At 31.4% G+C, this 24,254-nt stretch overlaps 1 protein-coding gene and 1 long non-coding RNA gene across 17 annotated transcripts in view; one reads left to right on the top strand and one right to left on the bottom strand.

Annotated features, from left to right (window-relative positions):
- kst (spectrin beta chain, non-erythrocytic 5 kst) overlaps positions 1–24,254 on the bottom strand; it is a 51,443-nt gene that overhangs the window by 17,056 nt on the left and 10,133 nt on the right. For 13 of the 16 annotated variants that reach the window (XM_088201175.1, XM_088201180.1, XM_088201176.1 and 10 more), the window contains exons 2-8: positions 3,257–3,429; positions 1,752–2,036; positions 1,404–1,677; positions 1,235–1,347; positions 980–1,167; positions 333–912; positions 37–257 (exon numbers count right to left, since the gene is read on the bottom strand). In XM_088201175.1, the coding sequence (XP_088057301.1) occupies positions 37–257; positions 333–912; positions 980–1,167; positions 1,235–1,347; positions 1,404–1,677; positions 1,752–2,036; positions 3,257–3,376 (1,781 nt within the window). In that variant the 5' untranslated portion in view covers positions 3,377–3,429. Of the gene's footprint in view, positions 1–36; positions 258–332; positions 913–979; positions 1,168–1,234; positions 1,348–1,403; positions 1,678–1,751; positions 2,037–3,256; positions 3,430–3,743; positions 3,891–24,254 lie in introns of all 16 variants that reach the window. The other 3 variants (XM_088201182.1, XM_088201187.1, XM_088201190.1) reach the window with 1 other exon arrangement.
- LOC148226975 (uncharacterized) overlaps positions 15,583–24,254 on the top strand; it is a 135,318-nt gene continuing 126,646 nt past the window's right edge. The window contains exon 1 of the long non-coding RNA XR_015811881.1: positions 15,583–15,638. This is a non-coding gene — a long non-coding RNA (uncharacterized LOC148226975). The remainder of the gene's footprint in view (positions 15,639–24,254) is intronic.

The raw sequence follows: 24,254 nt of genomic DNA, 5'->3' as shown, positions 1-24,254 counted from the left end.
TCAAAGTATTTCCGTTAAACTATACATATAAATTACTTGTCGTATTCGTTCTGCAATTGTTGCAAGCGTTGATTGAGTTGATTACGTGGAACTTCATGAGCTGACGTAGCCGGTGGCGGTAGAGTAGCTCCTTGTCTCGCTAATTTCCTTCCAGTTTCACCCAAAGCTCCTAGTTGTAGTTCTTGAAGAGCTAACTGTTGAACTGCTTCTTCTACGCCGATCAAATGAGGACCGACGTCTTCAGAGATAAGTTGCACCTATCAATAACAATTTTGATTAGATTCATAATCGATATATACATATATTTAGATAGCTACGAATAAAAACTCTACCCTTAATTGAGCTACGGAAGCTAAAGCCGTATCAACTTCTCGCAACAGTGTCATCAAAGACGATAAGCCGGCCAACGCGTCTTGATGACCTTTCAGCAAAGCCAATAACTCGTGCCATCCACTCAATACTGCTTTTTCAGTAGCTTTAACGTCTTCGGCTCCGTGATAATTTTCTTTGACCAGTTCTTCGGCCATTGCCGTCAAATCTTCAAATCTTTCTTTCCTAGCCAGTATGTCGGCCGATATGGCTTCGTGTTTCTTGACTGTAGCGTCAACTTGACTGAGATTTGAGCCGTATCTCGGATCCGATAACACTTGAATCATTTCCTTTAAGTATCCTCGTCTCAATACAGCTTTAGTGTTAAACTTATAATTTAAATGTTCAAGTTTTTGTTGTCGCATCAGCTCGTCTCTTAATGCGACTTCTCGTTGATGTTCCGCAGCTTCTAATCGTCTCCAAGCTCTTTCTAATTCGACGGGCTGTTGCCATTCAGCCGGCGTGAAAGCCTCGCGTCCTAAAGACTTGGCTACCGTATTAATATGAAAGAATAGAGCTTCAATATCTACACGTTCTTTGTACCTAAAACCATAACATATATAGATATTTATCTCAAATTATAAATTACTACTTCATAAAAAAAACTCACTTTGGTGGTTTTTCGACTGTTCTGTATTGTTTAAATGCTAATAAAAGTTTCTGAATGCCGTCTAGCGAATTAGGGAAAGAGCGATCGCCCAACTCTTCTATCTTGATCCTGATCCATTCGAGCAATTTGGTAACCAAACGAGAATAATGACTCTTTTTGGCATCGGCGTCCATTAATTGTCCTACAATCTATTAAAACAAAATAAATAATCAATAAAACACTATTGAGTCATAGATTTATACGATCAATACTAACATTAGCAATCCTACGTCCGATCTTCATCTCATTCTTCATCCTGGCAAAAGTGTGATAGTAGCTAGCGACATAAGTGATGACAGATTTTTCATCAGGTTTGCTCGTATCGACGTCTGTTAAATATAATAAAATTAGATTTATTCTAATAAAATATTTTTTTTAAAAATACCTTCAGCGTCGAGAAGTTTAGGAATGCTCAATTGCATATCAGCGACATCGAAAGCGTGATTTAGATTATCCATATTGGAATTTGTATGCAAGCGATTATAGTCAAAGAGATCGGGACGATGAGCGTGGATAAGAGCGTTGAATCCGAGACCGGATCGCCACGAATCGGTGAAGTTATGAATGTGGACGCCATGGTAGCCGTTGGTCTTTCTTTGGCACCACAGAAGAAGCGCGTCTTTAGCCGATTTCTTCTCTGAAGATTCATTTTCTTCGTCCTATAAATACAATAAATAGTATATTAATATAAAATACAGGTAATAAATTATCGATATGATTATGTGAAACTTACGACGTCGATTTCAATTTCTTGAATTTGAAACCGTAGAATGATGGTCCATATCAGACCAAGGATCAATCGTGGATTGCCGTCGACGATGTCTTCAGCGCCGATCGACTCTAAGCGTACTTTTGTGTGTAGAAAGGCAAGACTTTTATTGACGTTTTCTACTTTGTGAACTCGCATCCGGCCATTGTTTGGACGACCCAATTTTTCGCCACTGATAATCTCCAGAAGCTTCAGAAGCTTCTTTCCGTCGGCCAAATCTACAAAGAGGTCGTCTACTTCCAATCGAGCCTATAAAAAATATATTGCGGTTTACATCTACAGTTCTTAGAGTCAGTATATTTTTGAAAATATTTAATTTATAATTTTTCAACAGAGAACATGTTTTTTTGTGGAACCATTTTTATCTAGTTGAACAGAAAAAGCATCTATCACTCAAATAAATTAACCCTTTCTGCGCCTTAAGCGTGTTAATGCGCTAGGCGCATGAGCCCAGCCATACAAAATAAACGCGTTAACGCACTTCACTTTGTACTCATTTTACTAAATAATATCAAGTGTTTTGTGTGACGGAAAATATTTTAACACATAGTCACATCTCTTAAGATGATAAGAAAAAATTGTACGTGATAACTTGCAAACATTATCGATATTACAGAGATCTAAATCAAAGCATTGTTTGACTTTCAACGAGAGTCGCTGTTCAGGGTTGTGCCACGTAGGCTTTTTCTATTACTAACGAAAAAAATTAACATAAATTGTAACTCCCGCTTAGCGTGTATTTGACAATATTTTATATTTCACAGATTTTTTACATTTTATTTGTATTATTATCAATTTTGTATGTTTAAAAGGTAAAGCCTCTGTTTTTGTTACTTATTTGTTGTCATGGAGAATTGTTAATTAACGCCTGAATTTTTTTTAATATTATTTTCTACTCTCTTTTTTTAGATAAATAATAAGTAAACAACAGAAAAATAAAATTTTTTTTTTTTAGAATATTTACTTGAAAATACACGTTTTTTAGGACAATTTAAATGAGCAATATACGGGGAAGGAAATATATAAATACGAAATATAAAAATAACGACCACTGAGTTTCCCCCCCCCTCATGAAAAAATCCGAAATGACGTCTCAGAATATGCTAACAAAATTCTCTAAATTCTGATTATAAATCAAAAATTCTCGGGTTATCCCTGTAAGAAAATCTAAAAAACTAGTTTCAAATCTATCCGGAAAATATTTTTTAAAATATGTCATTTCAGTGAAATTATATTGGAATACATTTTCACTGGTAGATATATATTTTTACCAGTGAAAATATAATTTATATTTTCAGTAGTGAAATTCAAATACATTTTCACCAGTTGATAAATATTTCTATTAACGAAGATATGATTTAACTGGCATCATCTCTCAAATCGAAAAATAATTTCATCTACTTTTACATTGATTGGCACAAGTATTGCTAGTTTTTTAATCAATTCTTTAAATGGCTTATTTCTAATACCTTTTGTAAGAAAGAGTTCATCCATTTTGTGAAGGTTTTCTTTTGAATGTGTAACCGTTCTTCCTGTAGGGCTTTGATTCGCCCTTGCTCAAATTTGAGCACATCTTCACGCTGGGTCATGTTGCTGCGTTGTTGGACTTGTGCCGCGTACCCCCCCGGTTCATACTGTGTTCCTAAAATCATACAAAAACATTGCAATGCCAATAGAACAACAGATCTAAAACAAACATAAATAAGTTATACACTCAATAATATGACGATGTGAAATGCAATGAAAAAATAAGACACTGTTAAGTACCACAAAGCCATAAAAGATGACGACATGCAAGTGATTGTAGAAACGTACTCGATCAACCGAGCAACGTATGAAACATGCTTAATACCCAATATGTATAAGATGACTTATGTAAAGATCAAGAACATGCTGAAACGACGATGTGTGAAAAATTGCACGTCGGCAGGCATCGGCACGCACAAATCCAATTACCATTTTTGGGCCCCGGCTGCTGAAACTCGTAGTAAGTCGCATTACTGTATTGTCTCCCGTACATAATCAGGAAATCATGAGTCCCTTCAGCCAACAAACTTGCGATTTGCTCCCTCGTGCCAGCATTAAAAACGCTGCCTTAGTGTCCTATGAAATAATTGAGTTATATAATAACTATATAAAAAAAAACACATCAGAGAGACATCATTCGCTTTCCTGCACAATGATGACGTTAATAGTATATATATTTTTATTACATATCATTGATAAATTCAGCAATTTTGTAACGATAAACCGAGATTATAAAACACTGCATGACTTCGCAGATCAGTTATATTATTGATATATCAAATCAGACACCGGTGAGAATGCTATTATCTAGTGAAGCCTTAAAATCTTCGGCGACGTTGGATTATGTCAATATACTAGCCTAGGTCAATATACTAGAATTACATAATATATTTTCACATACAACCCCAACAATTTTATATTAAATTAAATATAATTTGTTATCTTTCACCATCATAAAAATATAAATTGCTGAGATTCATATTTGCTCCCATCAAAATCTCAATTTTAATCGATCCTATTCATGCATTTACTACAATGCTCATTATTGTCACGAAAATAATATTAAAATCTTACAAATGCTAATAAGCTCCATGACTTCTATAATACTTATTGATAACCGTATCCACTATTCTAAATTTAAACCAATAGTCCACATCAATATGATAATTGCCATATTAACATATTGTTGTGAATGGATCTTCCAGTTGCCATAACAAGATTTTATCTTAAGCATACTATTATTAATACATATATGTAGATATTTCAATTATTAAGCTATAACAATGCAAACCAAAGAAGAAACAAACTGGTTCTTTTAATCGGTCGTTTAAAATGATTATGAAGCGTAATTATTTAGTCACAGATTAATTCCTAGAAATATCTTAGAAAGTAATATCTGTGACTAATGTTCATATTTTTATGTGTAATTCTTCACATTACATCATCTTTATAATTAATTATCGGTAAATCAGGTTTTTTTATTATCATAATTGGTCATCCACGGTTCAATGCCATGTTTCCTGTTATATGCCTCATCTGTATGAAATAATGAAATAAAAATATTTTTCAAAGAAAGACTTGAATCATATTGCAATATTTTAAGTATGTAACAAAATTTGATGCAGGTATAGAATTTGCTGTGAATAGGACAAAATTTGTAGAGCGATTTCTCAAAATTGTATACAGATTTCCAATTAAATTGAGAACCATAATCGTTATATGTATAAAATAGATCAATTTTGCACTCTTTGGGAGAAAAATCACAAAAAGTTTTGATGTACATTGTATTGTAGTAAGTGTAACATCTGGATATCTATTTTTGATGCTAGCTGTTCTACAAGTTCCCTTTCGTTTTGGCTTTGTTTAATACAATAAATTTCTAAAATTAAAAAAAATGCTTATGGGAACCGAGATCCTTTCAGATCACTCTTCGCGAGGCATGCGATCCTATAGTCGTTCTTCATACAAAGTGGAATATTGCTATTATATGTATGTTAAAAAATATGTATAAAATCTAGATTTCCTATATTTTGAATCCTAGCTTCTCTACAAGCTTAATTTTTATGTATTCTTTATTGAAACATTTAATGAAGGCAAGGCAGTTATGAATACAAAGGTGATCCAACTTGGGTTTCCGAACATTTTTTTAAATCAAATGTTCCATTAATAAATAAAAAAACGAAGATATAAAATATTTAGAATATAATCAGAACATTTTTTATTAATCTAACATTTGATTCTAAAAAAAATTAGGGAACCGAAGTTTATGTTTGTAAGTTATCTTCGATGTCGGTGCGAGTAACAGCTTCGCGCTTTGCATTCAAATCTTGCGCTTCGTGCTCAAAATCTCACGTAACTCACAATTATTTAAATAATCTCATTAGTAAACTTAATAATGAATAAGGTGAGAATTATTATATGATAAGAAACAGATTTAAAGGAATGTTGAGCATCATGTTAGACATACGTGATAATGATACCTTCAAAATAAAGAAAAACTACTAAAACACAAGATTATTTATAGGTTGAATATTAAAAGAAAATAATTTCTCAGTGCTTCATATGCATATTTCATTATAACTTAATAAGCGTTTCGAATTCGATCCATGGTACGGTGACGAATTTAATAATATATAAATCGAGCGATAAATTTGAGACATCAGATGTGACTCGGAAAAATAATGACTGTCCATTAAGCAGTAATAAGATCCTTGATCTTGAAAGTTGAGTGACTTATTCAATTATATCAGTATTTGTTTATGAGATCCGATGATTTATAAAGAATGTTTTTCACATTCTTTTCAACAAACACAAAGCATTGATACGACAATGTTTTTGCCACAAAGATAAGATAGTTCAATTTAAATGTGACCAGATTTGAAAATATCAATGAGTCACTAAAAAAAGGTCATTATGATTTTTTTTGTATATTTCTGATTTGTGATGTTTCGTTAGTTTTTTTCTTATTTTAGATATTAATAATTATATTTTTAATAATCTTTTTGCCATAAATTTGTATGATTGATTACATATAGTATATATTTTATTTATTTGCTGCTTAGTTTTATACTCCGGACTATAAAAATCTGTATTAAAAAAACAAAATAAGGATTTCAATATATTTTATTTTATTTATAACTATGCATGATACTATATAAAAATCAGAATATCAGTATGATAAATTAGCAAAAAATATATATTTTCACAATCCATAAACGATAAATATAAACCACGGTAAATAATTAATGTTAAAAAAAAATTGTCCAGCAAAAACGAGATTCTATCAAATCACTCTTCGCGTGGCACGCGATCTTTACACTATGTTACACTGTCATTGGTGTTCTTACAGCAGGGAATATGTATTAAATCGGCTCGCCATACATTTATTTGATGTAATTTTACAATATACACTAGCACGATAGAAGTGATGTAAGTCGGTCACTAATAACTGAAAGACCTGGTTCGAATCCCATATAAACCCTAGTGTTTTTCAAGTTTTATCGTGTTTATGAAATGGAAATTAGTGATAAGTAAATAAATAAATATAACTCTGATATGTGTTCCTAGATTTTCATAATCTCACGGATGAATATCGCAATGAATAATTAAAATAAATTCGAGCTAAGTAGTGCATATTGGCATGTATTGATTGTAAGCTATAATATTAGCTAATAAGTAATAGAATATATCACTTATTTTAATTTCAGCCAGGTGTCATTGGTTGTGTTTACTTAGTTGTAACGCATTGGGTTAATTGACTAGTGTTACAATAAATAAATAAATTGTGGCAAAATATGCATAGTATATATTTAAGAATTATCTATGTAAGTAAAGAATGTCTTACTCAAATCAGTACACCTGGCAACTGTCTCTCTCCTATGTGCATTATAACTTTCACACAAGATTCACAGTTAAAACTACAAGTGCACAGTAGCTACTACAGGATTAAATTAGATGCTCATTGCAGCATCACATCTAAAGACGTCGACGCTCGGTAAAGCGTGCAAACGAGTCCAGGTTTGTTTGTTGTATAATATAATTCGTAGCCAGCATGCAAGACGTTCATAGCTCACGACTCGCCTCTCCAGCCTATGACGTCACGATGATGTCATTGTTGAGTCTGCATACCGTTCGGCATTAACTTCCAACGGCCAGAAAGGACAAAAAAACACTCAAACCATTGCCATTGCACGTCGTCGGTCGTGTGCTTTTCGCGATTGGCAACACCTGAACCAACCTATAGTCACGACCTATTGAACGATTAAAGCGCTGCACCTTCACATACCACTGACACAACGAGCAAGGTCGGCAAGGGCGAGAAATAAGAAAAACCTTTCCGTTATTGCTAATAGACGATCTCCCCCTTTCCGTTAAGTTGGCAACACTTGTACGTCCCGTTTAAAAAAATGTTCCACTCTTCAGAATGACGACCTAATTATACATATATGTATATCAAATCATTCCTCTTTATTTGACAAGGACGAATAAATAGTATTGAATGGAAATTTTAGATTCAATAAACACATTTCGGAACTGATTATAAAAGGCTTGCCGCTATCGCGGTCCTTTAATATAGAGACCTATTTTAACATATGCTTGCCCAATGTGCAGGGACGTAATTTGACAAGGGCAGATGTCGGCACCCCCACCCCTCCCCTATGGAATACTATGAATTTTATTGAAATCAAAATATTTAAAAAAAAAACGATCACTGACTGGCCAACTTTTGCCCCTGGAAATATTCCGAAAATATTTTTTAAAATATGTCATTTCAGTGAAATCATATTGGAATACATTTTCACCGGCAGATACATGAAAATATAATTTATCTGGCAGGTGCTAGTAAAATTATATGATTTCAACTTTTCCATGCGTAGTAATATATACATTTACATACTTATCATTATTTATTTACATGCAATGTATAAATGTTACAGTGAATGTGTATTTTTCGGTGAAGTTATATTTTCACTAGTGAACTCCAAATACATTTTCACCAGTAGATATATATTTCTACTAACAAAAATATTATTTAATTAGCGCTAGTCAAATTATTTGCTGCTCTAAAATGTTTATGAAACTCAGTTTGACAGTTGAGAAACGTCCATTTTCTGTTCAAACCCAAATCTAACCTAATGAAATTTCTGAAACTAATTATAGTTTTGGAAATTTAATTAACTCAAGTCCAAAATATTTTTTTCATGGAAAGATAATCGAAAGAAGACGTCGCATCTCGAATATTATTCCATAGTTTGTCTGCACTTCGATATTACACTATGCTTCAAAAATATGATAGTTATTTTTATCGATATTACTACGGATTTCTGATATAAAAGTGCTGATCAAAGAGTATTCTAACCGAATTTTGGTCAATAGGGGGGCGCAAAAACAATTATCACTTCTCAGAAGGCGAAAATTCATGTCAAAAGCAATAAAATCGTGTCAACGAATCTACTTTAAAGGCAGTTATGTAAATTAGCGACAAGATTTACTTTAAATAAATTGTTTAAAATACCTATTTAATATATAAATAATTTAATTTATTGAAAGCATACAATAATCAGTTACATTGTTCATACAATATGATTTGATAGTGCATACATTGACTAGGTAATGTATACATTTTCGAAATTCACGCTTTGCTAGTAATATACATATATAATAAATAACGTTTATTACATTTAGACCTTTTTAGAAAGCAATAAAAATACATATAGAATCAGTCAAAAGAACCGGTATTTGCAAAAACGCACCTTTTTATATCAATATAAATATTTCCAGTTTACAATAGTTTAAGTCTTAAATTTTTTAAGTCTACAATAATGATTTTTTTATTGTATTTAAATATTTTTTAGAAACAAGGGCGTTAATATGTTGTCCGTATGGGAAACAATAATTGTAAAGTTTTACTGAGATATGTTTGTCAGACTTATGATAAATGCTGCTTACTAACTGTGATTTCTGAACAAATAATATGTTTACAATTTTTCTCGTTACTAATGATTTTATCATAAAAAGAATTAATTGAAAGCCAATTTTAAGTTGGTTGCGATGGTTTTACTATAAAACAACTTCAAAAATCATCTAACTGAAAAATATTTGAAAAGTTGCGCAGCGAGAAAATTTATTACAATTTCTCCAGAGCTGTAGTTTGTTAGTAAAAAATAATACTATTAAATAGTTATTTTTTCAATTCTTCGCTGAGACAAGAAAGGTCATAGTAGTTACGTCACGGCAAACGAGAAGAAATCGAAATTCATGGTTGGAAAAACTCGACAGATTGATTAAATTGCAGCACGAACTTACTATAATATATAAAACTATTGCCTCAAAGCATCGTATTACTTGTCATGTCCATATTTCTTTATCTCTTCCTCATTCAATACTGTTTTAATGATGGAGAATAATTCAGATGTACCTTTTGTGACAATTCTGGACGGCATTGCAAGCTGCAGATATAATGAAGAAATTTAAAAACTATATTTCGTCTGAGATAAATGGCGCGAGGAATTTTTTGTTAAACGTCAGCTCAATTTCGCGTCACGAGATGAGATAAATTATCTGGCTCGCGTTTTTTACACGTACATAGTCCGAGAATATAAGTATTGTAATATTTTTATATGCCATAAATTAGAAGAAAAAAACAGGTCCAAAATGAAAGCGATAATGGCGCGCAACTCGAGCGCATTCTTAACAGTTTTATTATAACGGAAGTATAATAATTTATAATCTCGCGTTGGAATCTAGAATCGAATCGATTTTCGAATGTGCGTTGTGTAACAAATCTTGAGAGTAAAATTCTACTCATAAAGATCATATGCAGGGTTGCCATATTGCTCTTTGCAGCATTTATAAATTATATATCTAACTTTTAGCATATGTTGATATGCCTATAACATATGCACAGAAAGATATTTACGCATACAAAATAAAAGCCAGCTACAATCAAATAAAACACTCCCTTAATAATACATAATTGACAACTATAGCTGAGAAGCTCAAAGATAATAGTCAAAAATATTAGGCTGCAAGTCAAAAGTTTTCTGAAAACCGAATGATAATTGTCTAAAAAAAGAAACCCTAATATGTACATAAATAAATTACTTCCACAAGATATCCGCATACCAAAAACTTTATATTTAATTATATGCATTGCATCACACAAAGGTGATATCATCTTCATCAGTCCAGTCGACGTTATGAGCTCATTTGAAATCACAAATGGACATTACTATCGGCGTAATTAATACTCGCGACTAGTAATTTCAAGGGCATATAAACACACTAAATACTTCAAAAGCAATAAAGACGACAACGTAAATTATAACCGTCATATCTGAAGAGCCGTTTGTCATATAATTTATCACACAATGTAACGTATTAATACGATTGCTACTGTCTCTTGAGAATGTCACAATTTATTGTACAACTCATTATACATTGGTATGTCTTCAAAAATCTTGACATTCAGGTCGTGAGATACCAAAGAATTGTAATACCTATCGATGACCTGCCATTAACCTCTCGAGTGCCGTAATCCGAATCAATTATAATTCGAGACTAGGGTTGCCAGACAGACAGTCGTTCAAACACGTTTTTCTACTCTAATCTGGTACCCAGCCTGCACTATAGATCAGTGATATCAGCCATCATTTACCAACCGAATCCATGTCTGAGTGATAAAATAAATAATACTTTGTAGTCCAAAGTTTTAAATACTCCAAATAAAACATATTTAGTTCTACACGTAGCGCAGTAATGTACAAACGCATGGATTAAATAAATGCTTACTGCCACTGCTTGCACTTGACCTACAATTGGAACCTCTCTCACTACCCATGCAGTGTCATAAATTGCTTTTTGAAGTGCACGCGTTTTTTTTATAATTTTTAAATAAACGTGAATACTAGTTGATCGTTTTATTGAAAAATTTCGTTCTAGACCTTGATTTACGCGATATTTCCTGGAACGTATCTACCGCGTAAATTGAAGGATGAGTGTACTATAGATTTCTAAATGCATTTGCAATCCATAGTGTTTAAATTAATCAGCTGCCACTTGTGTATATTACGTTACTCTAAATACAGTAACAAATAACATATTACGTTACTCTAAATACAATAAAAACACGCTGCAAAAAAAAAGGATGATAAAATATTATAAGAGTGTGCGTTTCATGACGAAATTAAACTAAATTTCCTGTACATAAGTTAAAAAATATATCGTCTGTCACAGACCGCAAGAATTAAATAGATCTCCATTTGTAAAAAAGTGTAAAAAAAGATTTTTTTTATTTGATTCTAAATTCTATTACAGATCATTTTTAACTTCTTTATTTTTAAATAAAATCCGTCATTTTGAAACAATATGGCGCTATTTAATCAGTTTGGCTAAGTTATTTTTATTAAAAGTTTCATGACGATATGATTTAAATTATGTACTAATGTATTTAAAAACCGTTATACCCCATGATTTTGGTAAAAAAAAAATTTTTGGATTTTATTTTTATTATATAATAATTTTGATCTTATTACATTTCTCAACAAAGTACCAATTACATATTAAATAATTTTATGTTTAAAAATATTGGAAACCAGAAGTACTGTTCTTAATGTCGAGATCATTTGAGAGCAAAGTATTAGCATCATTTAAGATAAATTAAGGATTGATGAACGTTCGTAGGAAGGCCGACAGATGTTGGCGGAATGAAAGTACTAAAATAAATTTAAATAAAATAATATATGATTTTTTAAATATGGAATATAACAGTTTTTGATGATTGCTGTAGTTTTAATGAGTTACTGATTATTTCGGACAAAAAAATATTTATAATATTACATTAAAAAAAATGAAGGTAAACATTTAGATTGTTGAATTTTTTACTACTTGTTCAGTTTAGCAATCAACTTGAATTAAATCCAATCAATCAATATTTTTACTTTGTGAAAAAACGTGTTTTTTTCAATAATAGAACGATTTTTTAAACATATATTGCTTTTACAAATATGTATTCAAGAAAAGATTTAGTTTGCGTTCCAAATCGAATATTTATAAAAAACCATATATATAATTTTATTACTGATGTAGTAAAAATGTTTATTCATTGGTTTTAATAATTCAAGTTGATTGCTACATTGTACTAGGTATTAAAAAATTAAATTCAAAAAATCATTTTTGTTTTAATATAATATTAAAAATATTTTTTTTTTGTCCTGAATAATCAATGTCCGCAAAAATCAGTGTCCGGAATAATCCGAGCACCGTTTTAATTATATATAAAATTAGATCTTGTAAATATATCGACTAAGTTGGTTAGCCAATCTGATTCACTACTTTGTTTCAAAATAACTGCCTATAAAAAAATCATTAATAAGTTTTAAAAATCACAGAGAAAAATTTGTCATGTTCACTTTGAAACGCATTTTTTTTGTATTTTACTATAGATAATCTTTGCAATGTTTTTTCTTGCATTTAGAGTAACGTGAGATGTTACAAGTGGCAGGCAGAATCGCTATAGTAGTATTCAATAAATGTTAAGAGTGGCAAAGCCATCAGCTACCTTCGAGTTGTATAGAAAAACACAACATACTCCCCTAAAGTGTTTATAAAAATATATTTTTTTGCAACGTTTTTACAAACAAATGTTATATCACCCTACAACTGATGACAGTGGAAGCACTGTGGAAAAGAATACCAGTTCTTGCAAAATCAATGGGAGCAGGTAGAAGTCTGTTAAGACATTCTTTATGTGTATGTCAAATTAATTGATACAATTTAACGGAAATAGTAAAACGCTTTTTCCATGTCATCCCGAGCTCATGGGCGACCTTGCTCAACGGTCGTTAGTAAGCTTATTAGGAGTATCTAATATATTTGTTTAGTAGAGGGAGTGGTCAGTGTGATGATTTACACACAGCTTCTTTTGAGTAACAACTCAAGCATCACCATTGATATCTAGGTTCTGTTGAGTAACTGATGAGTAGATTTTCGCCAGGTTTTTTTTTGGGAAACTCATGCGAAATAAGTGGAAGGCGGCATTGTGTGCTACGGTGTGGGAACCGCCATTGCGCTGCATTGTGCCAGTTGCTCGAGACGAGGCATTTCCGAATAGGATTGCCAGCCAGATTGCTTTCACCTGCTTCGCCGGTGCAGACTCGGCAGCGGTAACGGTACTCTCGTCTCGGAGACCAGCCAGCAGCTCCGGTGCAATTATCACCGCCGGACACGAATGACCGACTGGCACAGTGAATCACTCATCCTGCGGTGGTGTGTACGCGCGGATCCTTCGCGGAACCTGACTTGGCCTATGTGTTACTGTAGCCTGCCTTCCAAGGTCGCCTTGGGGTACCGTATTGGAATCTTGGAGGCGAGTGTTTGTTTCTGTATGGTAATGCCGCCGCGGTATGTGGGCGCGATGATTCGCCATATTACCTCACGTTTGCGGCATTTTTGCGTTGCGAAATGAAGCTTTGTACCTTTTTTTCGGCAAACGATGTCTAGGAAGAGTCGATATTGACGCAGCAGCAGCGTCGGTTCTGATGCTACATCTCAATTGCCAGGAAATCTTAATCTAAAATCGCGTGTTCCACTAGTAAACATTCCTAACCTAACTATTATATCGTTCAACTTTACTGCAAAAAAGTCCTTTGAAAAAAATATAAGTTTTTAAAAAAAAACTTTTTTTTTCATTTTTATTTTATTTTTAAACTTTTTGACCTGTGTTTGTTTTTAAACTGTGACCGGGAAGTGGTTAAAGTGCAAGTCAACGGTCATAAAAGTACAGTATATGAACAATTAAATTTAATTGCTTCTCGTCATTAGTAGGTAATAGCAGCTAAAAATGAGTGAGCATTACACCTCCCTCAGGTTAGACATGTGTATAAAATCGGATACACAGCGTCCAAATCAAAAATTGTTTGAGGAATGCATCCGACAACGCATCAATAATTTTCACTTCGGCTCTCAAATTCAACAAGGGGTTCGTACGAAATCGAGCCATCGAGAAATCAGCCGCTTCCCTCCTCACGTCAACCTTGGTCCGACTCGACATCAAGAATACAGAGTTCAAGATAAGAGGACTTTGCGTTAAATTATTAACAAAAATAACTTTTTGATCATTCAAATAAAAGCGCCCCCAAAACATAGATTAAAATCACAAGTATAAATTATAAACCAAAATAGCATCCTTGCTACAATATAAAATTTTAAATGTTTTTTTTTGCATTTTTCGTAATGAATTATTTTTACTTATAATTGATATTTGTGCTAAAAAATTAGTCACGTTCACTAAAAGTTTGGTTTAATTATTATGATTTTTTATGTTGTATGTACATCCATTTATTTTGCAAATAGCTTCAAGTGCAAAAGCAAGTACCATTTCATATTTATAATGTCACTTGTATGAAAAAATCATGGTAGTGGTCCATGGGAAACAAAATTTTGAGTTTAGTCAGGTCCGATCGGTTGGCGAGCGCTGATTTAAAACAATAATGTTAAAATGAGTGCATCTTGAAAATTCAAGATATTTTATCAATTTCCGTGAAAAAGAATCCGTTATTTAATTTAACTCAAGATGAAAAACTTTTAAGTTGTATGTTGTGATTGAAAATTAATTTTAGGTAAGTCTGTTGTGATCATGTAAGAAAAATATTTTTCGCGTTATGTTCACAAACATTATTTTTCATCGTGTAAAAAATAAATATAGTGTTTCGGTACTCGAGAGCATTGGCTGTTTTGTATATTTCGTAATTTTAGGATTCAATTTTTTTCTATATGCATAGTTTTATGTTATCCTAGTCTTTTAATGCCAATAGACGGGTCTTTAACCCTTTGTGGAGTACCGCCGTACATGTACGGTGGTCGATCTTTCACTGTTTTGAGGTACCCCAAATAGTTATATATTTACATACTATATAACTGAAGAAATAATAAATAAAAAATATTATCATTATTTATTATATTTTTTTAAATTTAAATTATTGTAAATGATTTTTGTACAAAATAATACTAATAAATTAACATAGCAAAAAATATTCTACATTAATTTTATAAAAAATATTGATAGCCCCTGTATTGATATAGAAAAAATCCACAAAAGCCGAATAATATATAATAAATATGTAAAATAAATTAACAAAATTTAATAGATTTTATTAACTTAAGCTTAATCCCTTAACCCTTTTAGTGCCAAGCGAAATTAAGCGGTGCATGCTAAAAAATCCAAGCATTTTTTTTTGTTTTTATAAATATATTTTTTTTTAAATTCTCAATATTTAATTTTTTTGTGCAAACTTTCATTCATTATAGGAACAAAATAAAAAATAAGTACCCAAAAAATATCGAAAAAAGTTATTTCATAATTTAACAAAAAAAAATATAAAACTTGGAACGGACACCCGCGTCCTAGCGGCACCCATGTCGTCATGAGTGGACACCGGCGTTTTCCCGACATTCAAACGGCTAATATAAAAAACAGAGCTTCTACTAAATAATACGTTAAAAATCAGTGATTTAATAGTTTGAAGAGCAATATTTGTTTTTTTTTTGTGTTCAATGCTATTCATATTATTATGTACTCAAATGGTTAAAATAGCGATGTTAAATAAAAATATGTTTGATAAAAATGGCAAATTATCCAAATGACCTAATACAATCTGTTATAGGTCAATCATAATCGAGGTTCTTCTGCAAGCTTAGAAACAAAGAGTACAGCTTAATACTGGTATTTTAAACTGTTGCGTGTAATAATAAGAACTATGAGTTATACCCACGCCATCCGCGTGATAAGGCAGTATGACTGATTGACCATCCAGCATCATTAAACCGTTATCGTATCACGCAAAGTCTTCTGCCATAAAAATATAAAAAATCGCACTGCCCACATATTTACCGGGTTTTATTGATAGTATAAGATAAATATGTATGTATGTACTTGAAAAAGTCTGATATAAAAATAATACGTTGCTGACAAGTGGCTTTTAGTAGAACTCTTCAAATAATCAATATCACGTACGACAAAAATAAATTGAATTTGCATTACAAGTTGACGTTAACGTACTGCTACAGTTATATAGAATAAGCTATAAATTGGACTCTCTTGAATGACTGATTTCAAAGAATGTATTTTATTAGAAACTCATCACACGATGATTCACCAAAATGGTATAATAACATTAATGCAAATTAAGCAATCAAGGGTTAAACGAGTAAGCAAACAAGCCAATCTTTGGTTCACATTATCCATTGGTATAATGACTCTACAATTGTTTCATCTTAACGTATCCCAAGATTAAATCTAATTGATCAGATGAGTTGCGTCCGGTATCGAGTCCAACAATCCAATGAGTCTATATTTAGCAGAATTTTTATACAATCTAGAGATAGACTCGATAATAGAATGCAGAGCACCTCAATTATTTAGTGTCACGGTCTCTAATATCAATTATCACTTATTGTTGTTTGTTGGGTTTGAATGCATCGAAACTAGTTTTATTCGCTGGCTAACGGCATTCTCGACAAAAGAACGCATTCACATAACGAGTTTTGATCTGAGGCCGCCTCACAATAAAAATACGCTATCGCTCTTTTGCTGCAAACACACATTTGGCACATATTGATAAAAGTTGCCAACAAAGAAAATCACAATCCATAGCGCGACGATGACATAGCAGGAAATTGGTCGTAAAGGTTTGTTTGAATACTCGGAATTGAGTTATACAAAAAAGGATGTGGTATGTTTGTATACGTTTGCTAATGTACTACTCATTAGGTAATCGCCTTTCGCCACAAAATCAGTCACCATTAAACGATGCAACGAGTTGCAAATGTTGTTTGTGTTAAGTGTTGAAGAACTTCTTATCTGATTGCCAAAGCAAACCCGTGCACAGGCGTAAATAGATTGGGTTCTGATAAGATAAGATAAGCTAAACATAATTACTATGTACACCTATATGAATAGTTGAATTCTTAGATTTATATACAACTACCAGCTGCATAAAAAAATACTCAAAACTTTGAACGTGGAGACGAGAATCTATATTTCGCGACGCTCATCGGTTAAAAGCGGGAGACGAGGACGAAACTTTTTTTGTACTGCAATGTACGGATTTGATTAATCTACAGCCATTTGTTCATTCACCAATATCTACTATTTAGAGCAAGACAAAATCTTGATCTAAAATATGTCATATGATTATTATAAAAAGGTTTTTTTCTTCCAAAGAACACAAAGCAGTCACTAGAAAATAAATAAGTTTAAAAAATATCTATTTAAAAATGGATTTACTGCCGATTCGCAAATAAGATAAAGAATAAATTGATTTGATACTGTAAGTATTTTTAAAGATATTTTAGCTATCGCTTCGTGCACTTTGTGCGTACCAGCATACTTATTGTAACGTGAAAAAATCTTGCTGCGCGGCTGAGTATTCATACTTTATTGTGAAACATATTTCCGGATTATAAATTAAATATTTCAGACATTTGAATCGTCAGACTCAAGAACTAAAATGTCTCCTCCCTATAATTTGAGATAAAATGGCATAGGAGTTGCCAGTAAAAAATAGATGTTCAATACGTGTGGACATAGGACTCCATAGGGTTAAATAGCAAACATAAAAAAAGGTTATTCAGACTATATTTTGGCCCCCAAAATACTTGCAACAAAAAAAATTGCTTCAATTTCAGATACCGAAATACCGGTATTTAGAGAACCGTTTCGGTAAAAACGTTATTGCAGTCCCTACTCATAACTAAGATATAACGATATTTGTATTACAAATATAATTTACCTCGCAATTCAAAACATGTGCAGTTCTGTGCAAAAGAAATGGTCCACTTGATCCAGTGACCGTATTTGAATCAAGATATTTGAACGCCCTCAGTTTGTATTACCAGCTGACTTTTCTTACAGTTAAATAATCAAAAAATCTATTGAAAATATAGGAGGAGTATCATTTCGTGTTTTTATGTTATGAAGCTACAATAAAAATTCATTTTACAATTGTGAAATATATTTTACGTCTTACAAACCTCAGATGTTTGGTTTAAATTATATAATAAAAAAACTGTTGGTCCCTCGCTGTAACGAGATACCACAGTATTTTATACATATTTGTCTGATTTTTTTTATTTTATATATAAAAATGTTCATAATATGTCTTTTAAAGAAATCAAAGATTCAATACAAAAAGTGCAGCAAATTATTTAATAAAAATTGCAAAAACTAAAGATAAAAAAATATATAATTTAAAAAAAAACAAAATTAGCAGTAGATCTGTGCTCTAAACAAAGTAATTAATTTAAAATAAAGGAACTTAATAAACCTTTCCTTTACTGTGATGTATACCGAGTGTACATGTCATCTTATCAAAGTATATGTCAAATAAAATTTTCATATCATACCTTATATAAATCAGATAAGTACAATATAAATACATCTAATTATCAAAAGTAACTATTACATAAAATAAATATTATGTTATGAGTATTGCCAGTCAGATTTTTTCGCACAATATTATTTTTTACGTTTAATTTCTGCAGTTATACAAAATACGACAAAGTCCAATATATTTTACTACTAATATTATGATTGTTTTGTAATAATATTAATGTTTTTCTTATTTTAAATCACTACTTTATACACATTTTTATATGTATGCTGAGTTTACATCACCTAATCGCTAAGTAGCAGTTTACTATTAAAATATATATGTATATTTTGAGGCGTTGTTCCTTTTCACCTGCTAACATTCTATTCGAAGGACCAGTGAAGGTCAATCAATATATTTTTTTCATCATAAGGAGTTAAATTAAAGAGGTGCGCGGCGGCTACAAATCACATATAAGAAAGAACAACAAGCAAAAACGTCTGATCTATACAAAACATTAAATACTAAATAAACATTAACGATAATTTCCATATATTAGTCTAAAACCATAGATGTAGCAAATGAGTCTTTATTTTATCACATGAATAGGATCGTTATCAGCAGCTTTAGAGTAAAAGTATGCGTATAGTAAAAATATTCAGACGAGTAAAATATTGTATTATTAAAGCTATAAATAAAATATAATACTTTTAATATAAAATAAAATTTAAAGCACTTGGTAAACTCAGAACTACCTGATATGGTAAAAACTATATTATTCAATGGTTAAAAATCCATATTCATTGCCGTTTATTACAAATCGCGATTATTATATTTCAACTTTTGATGGAAAACGAGATATAAGAATAAAAATACATCTTGAAACAATACATTGATTGATCAAAAGAAACGGTATACGTGGTTAGTAACGATAAAAAATGATATAGATGAAAAATCTATAGCATGCTTAATAGGCGAAAGTGGACCAATTAAATGTTTTTACAATACTGTCTATTGACTGCGATTTCTGAACAAAAAAAATGTTTTTCATACTTCAATATTAGATTCGATAAATATATTTATTCGTGAAGATGTATTTAAAATACGTATATTAGAAGCCTAAACGTGAAATAAAAAAACAGTATATCGACATTAGAAATTACTTTCATACAACAGATATTTTTTTAGAAAAGTTTACGCAGCGCTTCTTATAAATTCATCACGAATTTTGTTTAAATAAACGCTAGTTAAATAATGAGGTTAAATAAACGCCATCATTTTCTTATAATTAAAATATTTTTTTCTATTAATAAATAAAAATTTTACATTTAGAACAAATAATTATTATTATTAATAATAAAAATAGTATGAGAATGTATATTATGGGTAGATTACACTATCAACTGCATTTATAATATACGAAAATATCACAATATAATTAGGCCGTGCAGATAGAAAATTTGTGATTTTCACAAATTTTCATAGCATATTACATATATCATAAAGACGCAGCGGGAAATTTATTGATTTGAAAAAAATACGAAATTTGATCAGGGATTTGAAAAGAGCTCAATAGGTAAAAACCACAATGCCGGAATGGTTTAAGTCCTCGCATGCAGACGGATACACGTTACACAAAAACAAATCTGATCGATTATCTCAGACTGTGGTGAAATCTGATCTGTGTCTAGATAGCCGTAGAAACATGAAACACTCACTTTTCAAACACAAACATGAATCCACACATATTATACAACGCGCAATCACAGGTCCGCATTTAAAAGCAAACAAATTAAATTATATAACATTTTTATTGTATAGAGATAACATGTGACATTATTTGATAAACGTCACCTTAACACAAATTAATATAGCTTAAGCTACTAATTTTAAAGAATTTTTGTGGACTAGTATTTTAAAGTAGATATAATTTAAGATTATTTGATTAGATTATGGGAATTAACAGTATTATTTAGACCTTCAAATAATACAAAAATATGTTAGTAAGAAAACATATTTATCACTTCAACATTTTGATAACTTTTTACAAGCAATTATCTACTATCACTTTTGGAAATCAAAAAGTACAGTAGATACATAAATATTACGATACGAGTTACATAAGTTTTAGGTAAGATATTCGGTTCGGTAACGAATTCTAATTCTAAAATAATTTGCTATATTAAAATTACTATCATAACTAAAGAGACATTCTCAAACTGCAACAATAATTGCTTAACAATAGTATTGTATCCGTTAAAAAATGGTATGTGTGAAAAAATAAAGCTATATGTAGTAACTATCCATGAATAATATAAATTATTTAATAATTATATGATCATAAATATGTAGGATATAGTTTTGCAATTTATGGAAAGGCGTTTCTAGTCACTGAAACGGAAATAAAACGGCTAATTGTAAATCTGTTAAACATATGTAAGCTAAAAATAAAAATTTCTGTAGGACTCGCAAAAAATAGCATAAACAAAAGGATGTACAGCGATTCCGCTTAATCGGGACACATTTGTCCCAGATAAGCGACTGGCTGTAATAAACAAAGTTTAATGTAAAATTAAAAAATAATATGAATTTTAAGGCTAATTAAATTATCGATAAGTCATCAAAAAAATATACATGAAAATAATGCACATAATATATTTATACTATAATTTTTTTATAGATATTTCGTTTGACTTTATATTAGTACAAAAATGTTGCTTTCGACGTGAAATGCTTCCCGCCCCCTCCCCCCACCCTAATGACAATGTAATTAAACGGAGCGATGTTTCAGATAACCGAAGTAAATTACTATTAGTTGGGATTTGGCCCAAATAACCGACTGTCCCGATAAACCAGTGGATCAATTAAGCGGAATAGACTGTAGTGTGAAACTAATAAATAAAAACAGATAACATGTTCCTATAAACAAAAAACATCATTAAGACTTCTTGCGTTGAGTGTTTAAATATTTAAAAAAACATTAAGAGACATTAATTTATCAAGAGTATTATATAAGATAAGATGAGACAAGATAACATATTTATATTTTACATGCTGTTTATGAATGGCCAAAAACTAAGTATATATATTTAATATTAAATAAATATGAATGGCATATTTTTTGTGCATTTAATAATATCAAACACGGGCGACCTGCCCTTATCACCGCGCACGTGCGCCTCTGAAAACGGCTGCCGGTAGACCTAGATGCCTAGACTTAATTCTATCCGTCAGTCTCCACCGATACAAAGCTAGCGGTGGCCGTAATCAATTATTCATCCGATCGGTGGAGGTATGCACCTTCTAATCTGGGGGTATCGAACCGGTGGTGTATGACGTGTATCCATCCACATAGTACCTGGCGATCCGCCCGGCTGAAAGACCGTTGTTCGTGACAGTTTAGCGCCTGTGTGGAAAATGGAGCATGTCAGCGAGTTAGCGGCTCTGTGCTCGGATCACACACACATATATACTACATGCACACCATGACCGATCGTTGACCGAACATGACCACAAGTGAATACTGATTCAGTCATCCGCGACACGGGAGAAACCATTGAAGAGTGGCGAAGACGTACGTTGCACTTAGGTATGCGATCGATAAAGACTTGAACTCTGCAAATTCAGCTCATCGGTCATTTACCATTTATAGACTGCAATATTTTCAGTTATCAAGCAAATATTTTTTCCACTCTCCACTCCCAAATCTGTGAAATCCCATGGACTAATTCATATATATTCAAACAAAATAATTTTTAATGGATGTAATGCTTGAACAAATAATCATCTTTTGACTGAGAATATTTGGTATCAGGGTATATTTTTATGAGGGTAAGTCTAATCGTGCAATGTATGGTTGCGCATTGTCGTGCAAAAGATTTGGACCTTTTAGATTAACAAATATGGAGAACAAGCGTCACAGTTTTTAATACATTTCTCGACAATAACACTAAGCTATATTAGTTTCATTGTTCAATCAATCCACTTTATTTTGTCATAAATGATATACACCGTCTATCCCAAATCCGTGATAACTGATCAAAAAATAAATAGAAGACGTTTGTAATTCTGCAATATTATATTAATTTATTCAAAATACACCCCTTCTAAATCAATACCGAGCTGGAGAATATTATAGAACATTTTGAAACATCTTTTGTAGAAATTTTCCGGAAGTGCCTTTAAGACTTCTATGAAACCCTTTTAGACTTCATCAATGAAGAGATGTCATTTAAGGAGGGAGGCAGGTGGGGACATTTACACCCCCCCCCTTGAATTTGGCCAGTTAGGGGTTCATTTCTATTTTTAAATATCTTTACCTCTATATTTTTTTTCTCCGAGATTGTCTTAGCAGAGTTATAGATTTTTTATGTTTTGAATAGCCGCCATTTTAAGAAACAATGGCGGTTCTGATTTTTTAACGACTTGCATTTAATTGTACAGTATAGTCAGAATTATTTCACTGTAATGGTCAGGATAAATAATGAATGGGTATGTATAAATAATGAATAGACTAGTAAAAACATATTTTTGGCCATTACACATAGCTTTATTGGCCAGTATAAATTTTATATCTGGTCAGTACAATTATTATATTTGGTCAGTTACGAATTAATTTAAAACTATAATTCGTTTTAGAACATTCATTGGGTTAGGTTTGGAACTGTTACATATATCACGCCAGTCAAATGACAGTTTAGAGCAGCATATAAATTAAAAACCAAACATTTATTGTAATTATCGATCATCATATATTAAACGCCGGTCATTTTGATTTAATTACCGATTATTTATTTCTTGATTACTTGGCACTAAAACACCTGGATAATGACCATGACCATAAAACTGACATTGAGGTTAAAATACAAATTATATAATATAAATAGTGGCTATTCTTCATAAATACTGACCATGGACTATGTAATGTAATAATAAATACTGCCTAAACTTATTTTTTAAATTCTAACCAGATAAATACAATCCTTTTCTAACGAACCTTGCCAAAATATTTACAAGATCTATTTTTAAAATAAGTTTCATAATGGTATCATAGTGTGTTCATAAAACCTATATATATGTCAAAAAATGTAATAAAAAAAATTGTCTATTTTAATTTTTAGTTTTTTTCAGATTTTTTAACGGGTTTAATATTTTTTTGAATAGCCATCATTTTGAAACAAAATAGCGGATCGGGTTGGCTATTTCAAAAAAACTACTTTAAAAAGTTTTATGAAAATATAATTTAAATGTCGACATTTATCCTGAATTTTGCGACCTATTTTTTTATTAATTCATTTTACAAAAAATGTTAATTCTATAGGTCTATTTCGATATTGTTTTATTAATTATCACACAAAAATGTTCCAGCTGATTCAATTGTAAATGTTTGAACAAAAACAAGGCCGAATATTAGCGGTTGGTGTTTCAGACCAGTAAATTGTCGTGGGAATGGATTACTGAATCACAATGTCTAAATTATAACATGCAGTCCAGATGTGGCAGAACATTATAATTATAACTAAAATAACCCTGATTAAGACACATTATGTAAGATTTTCGAACCAGAGATTGG

Source organism: Plectrocnemia conspersa, unplaced genomic scaffold, assembly GCF_051122295.1.
Source record: "Plectrocnemia conspersa isolate PC_06_02 unplaced genomic scaffold, ASM5112229v1 ptg000013l, whole genome shotgun sequence".
In the NCBI taxonomy this organism is placed as follows: domain Eukaryota; kingdom Metazoa; phylum Arthropoda; class Insecta; order Trichoptera; family Polycentropodidae; genus Plectrocnemia; species Plectrocnemia conspersa.
This window is presented reverse-complemented; position numbering and strand designations above follow the sequence as displayed.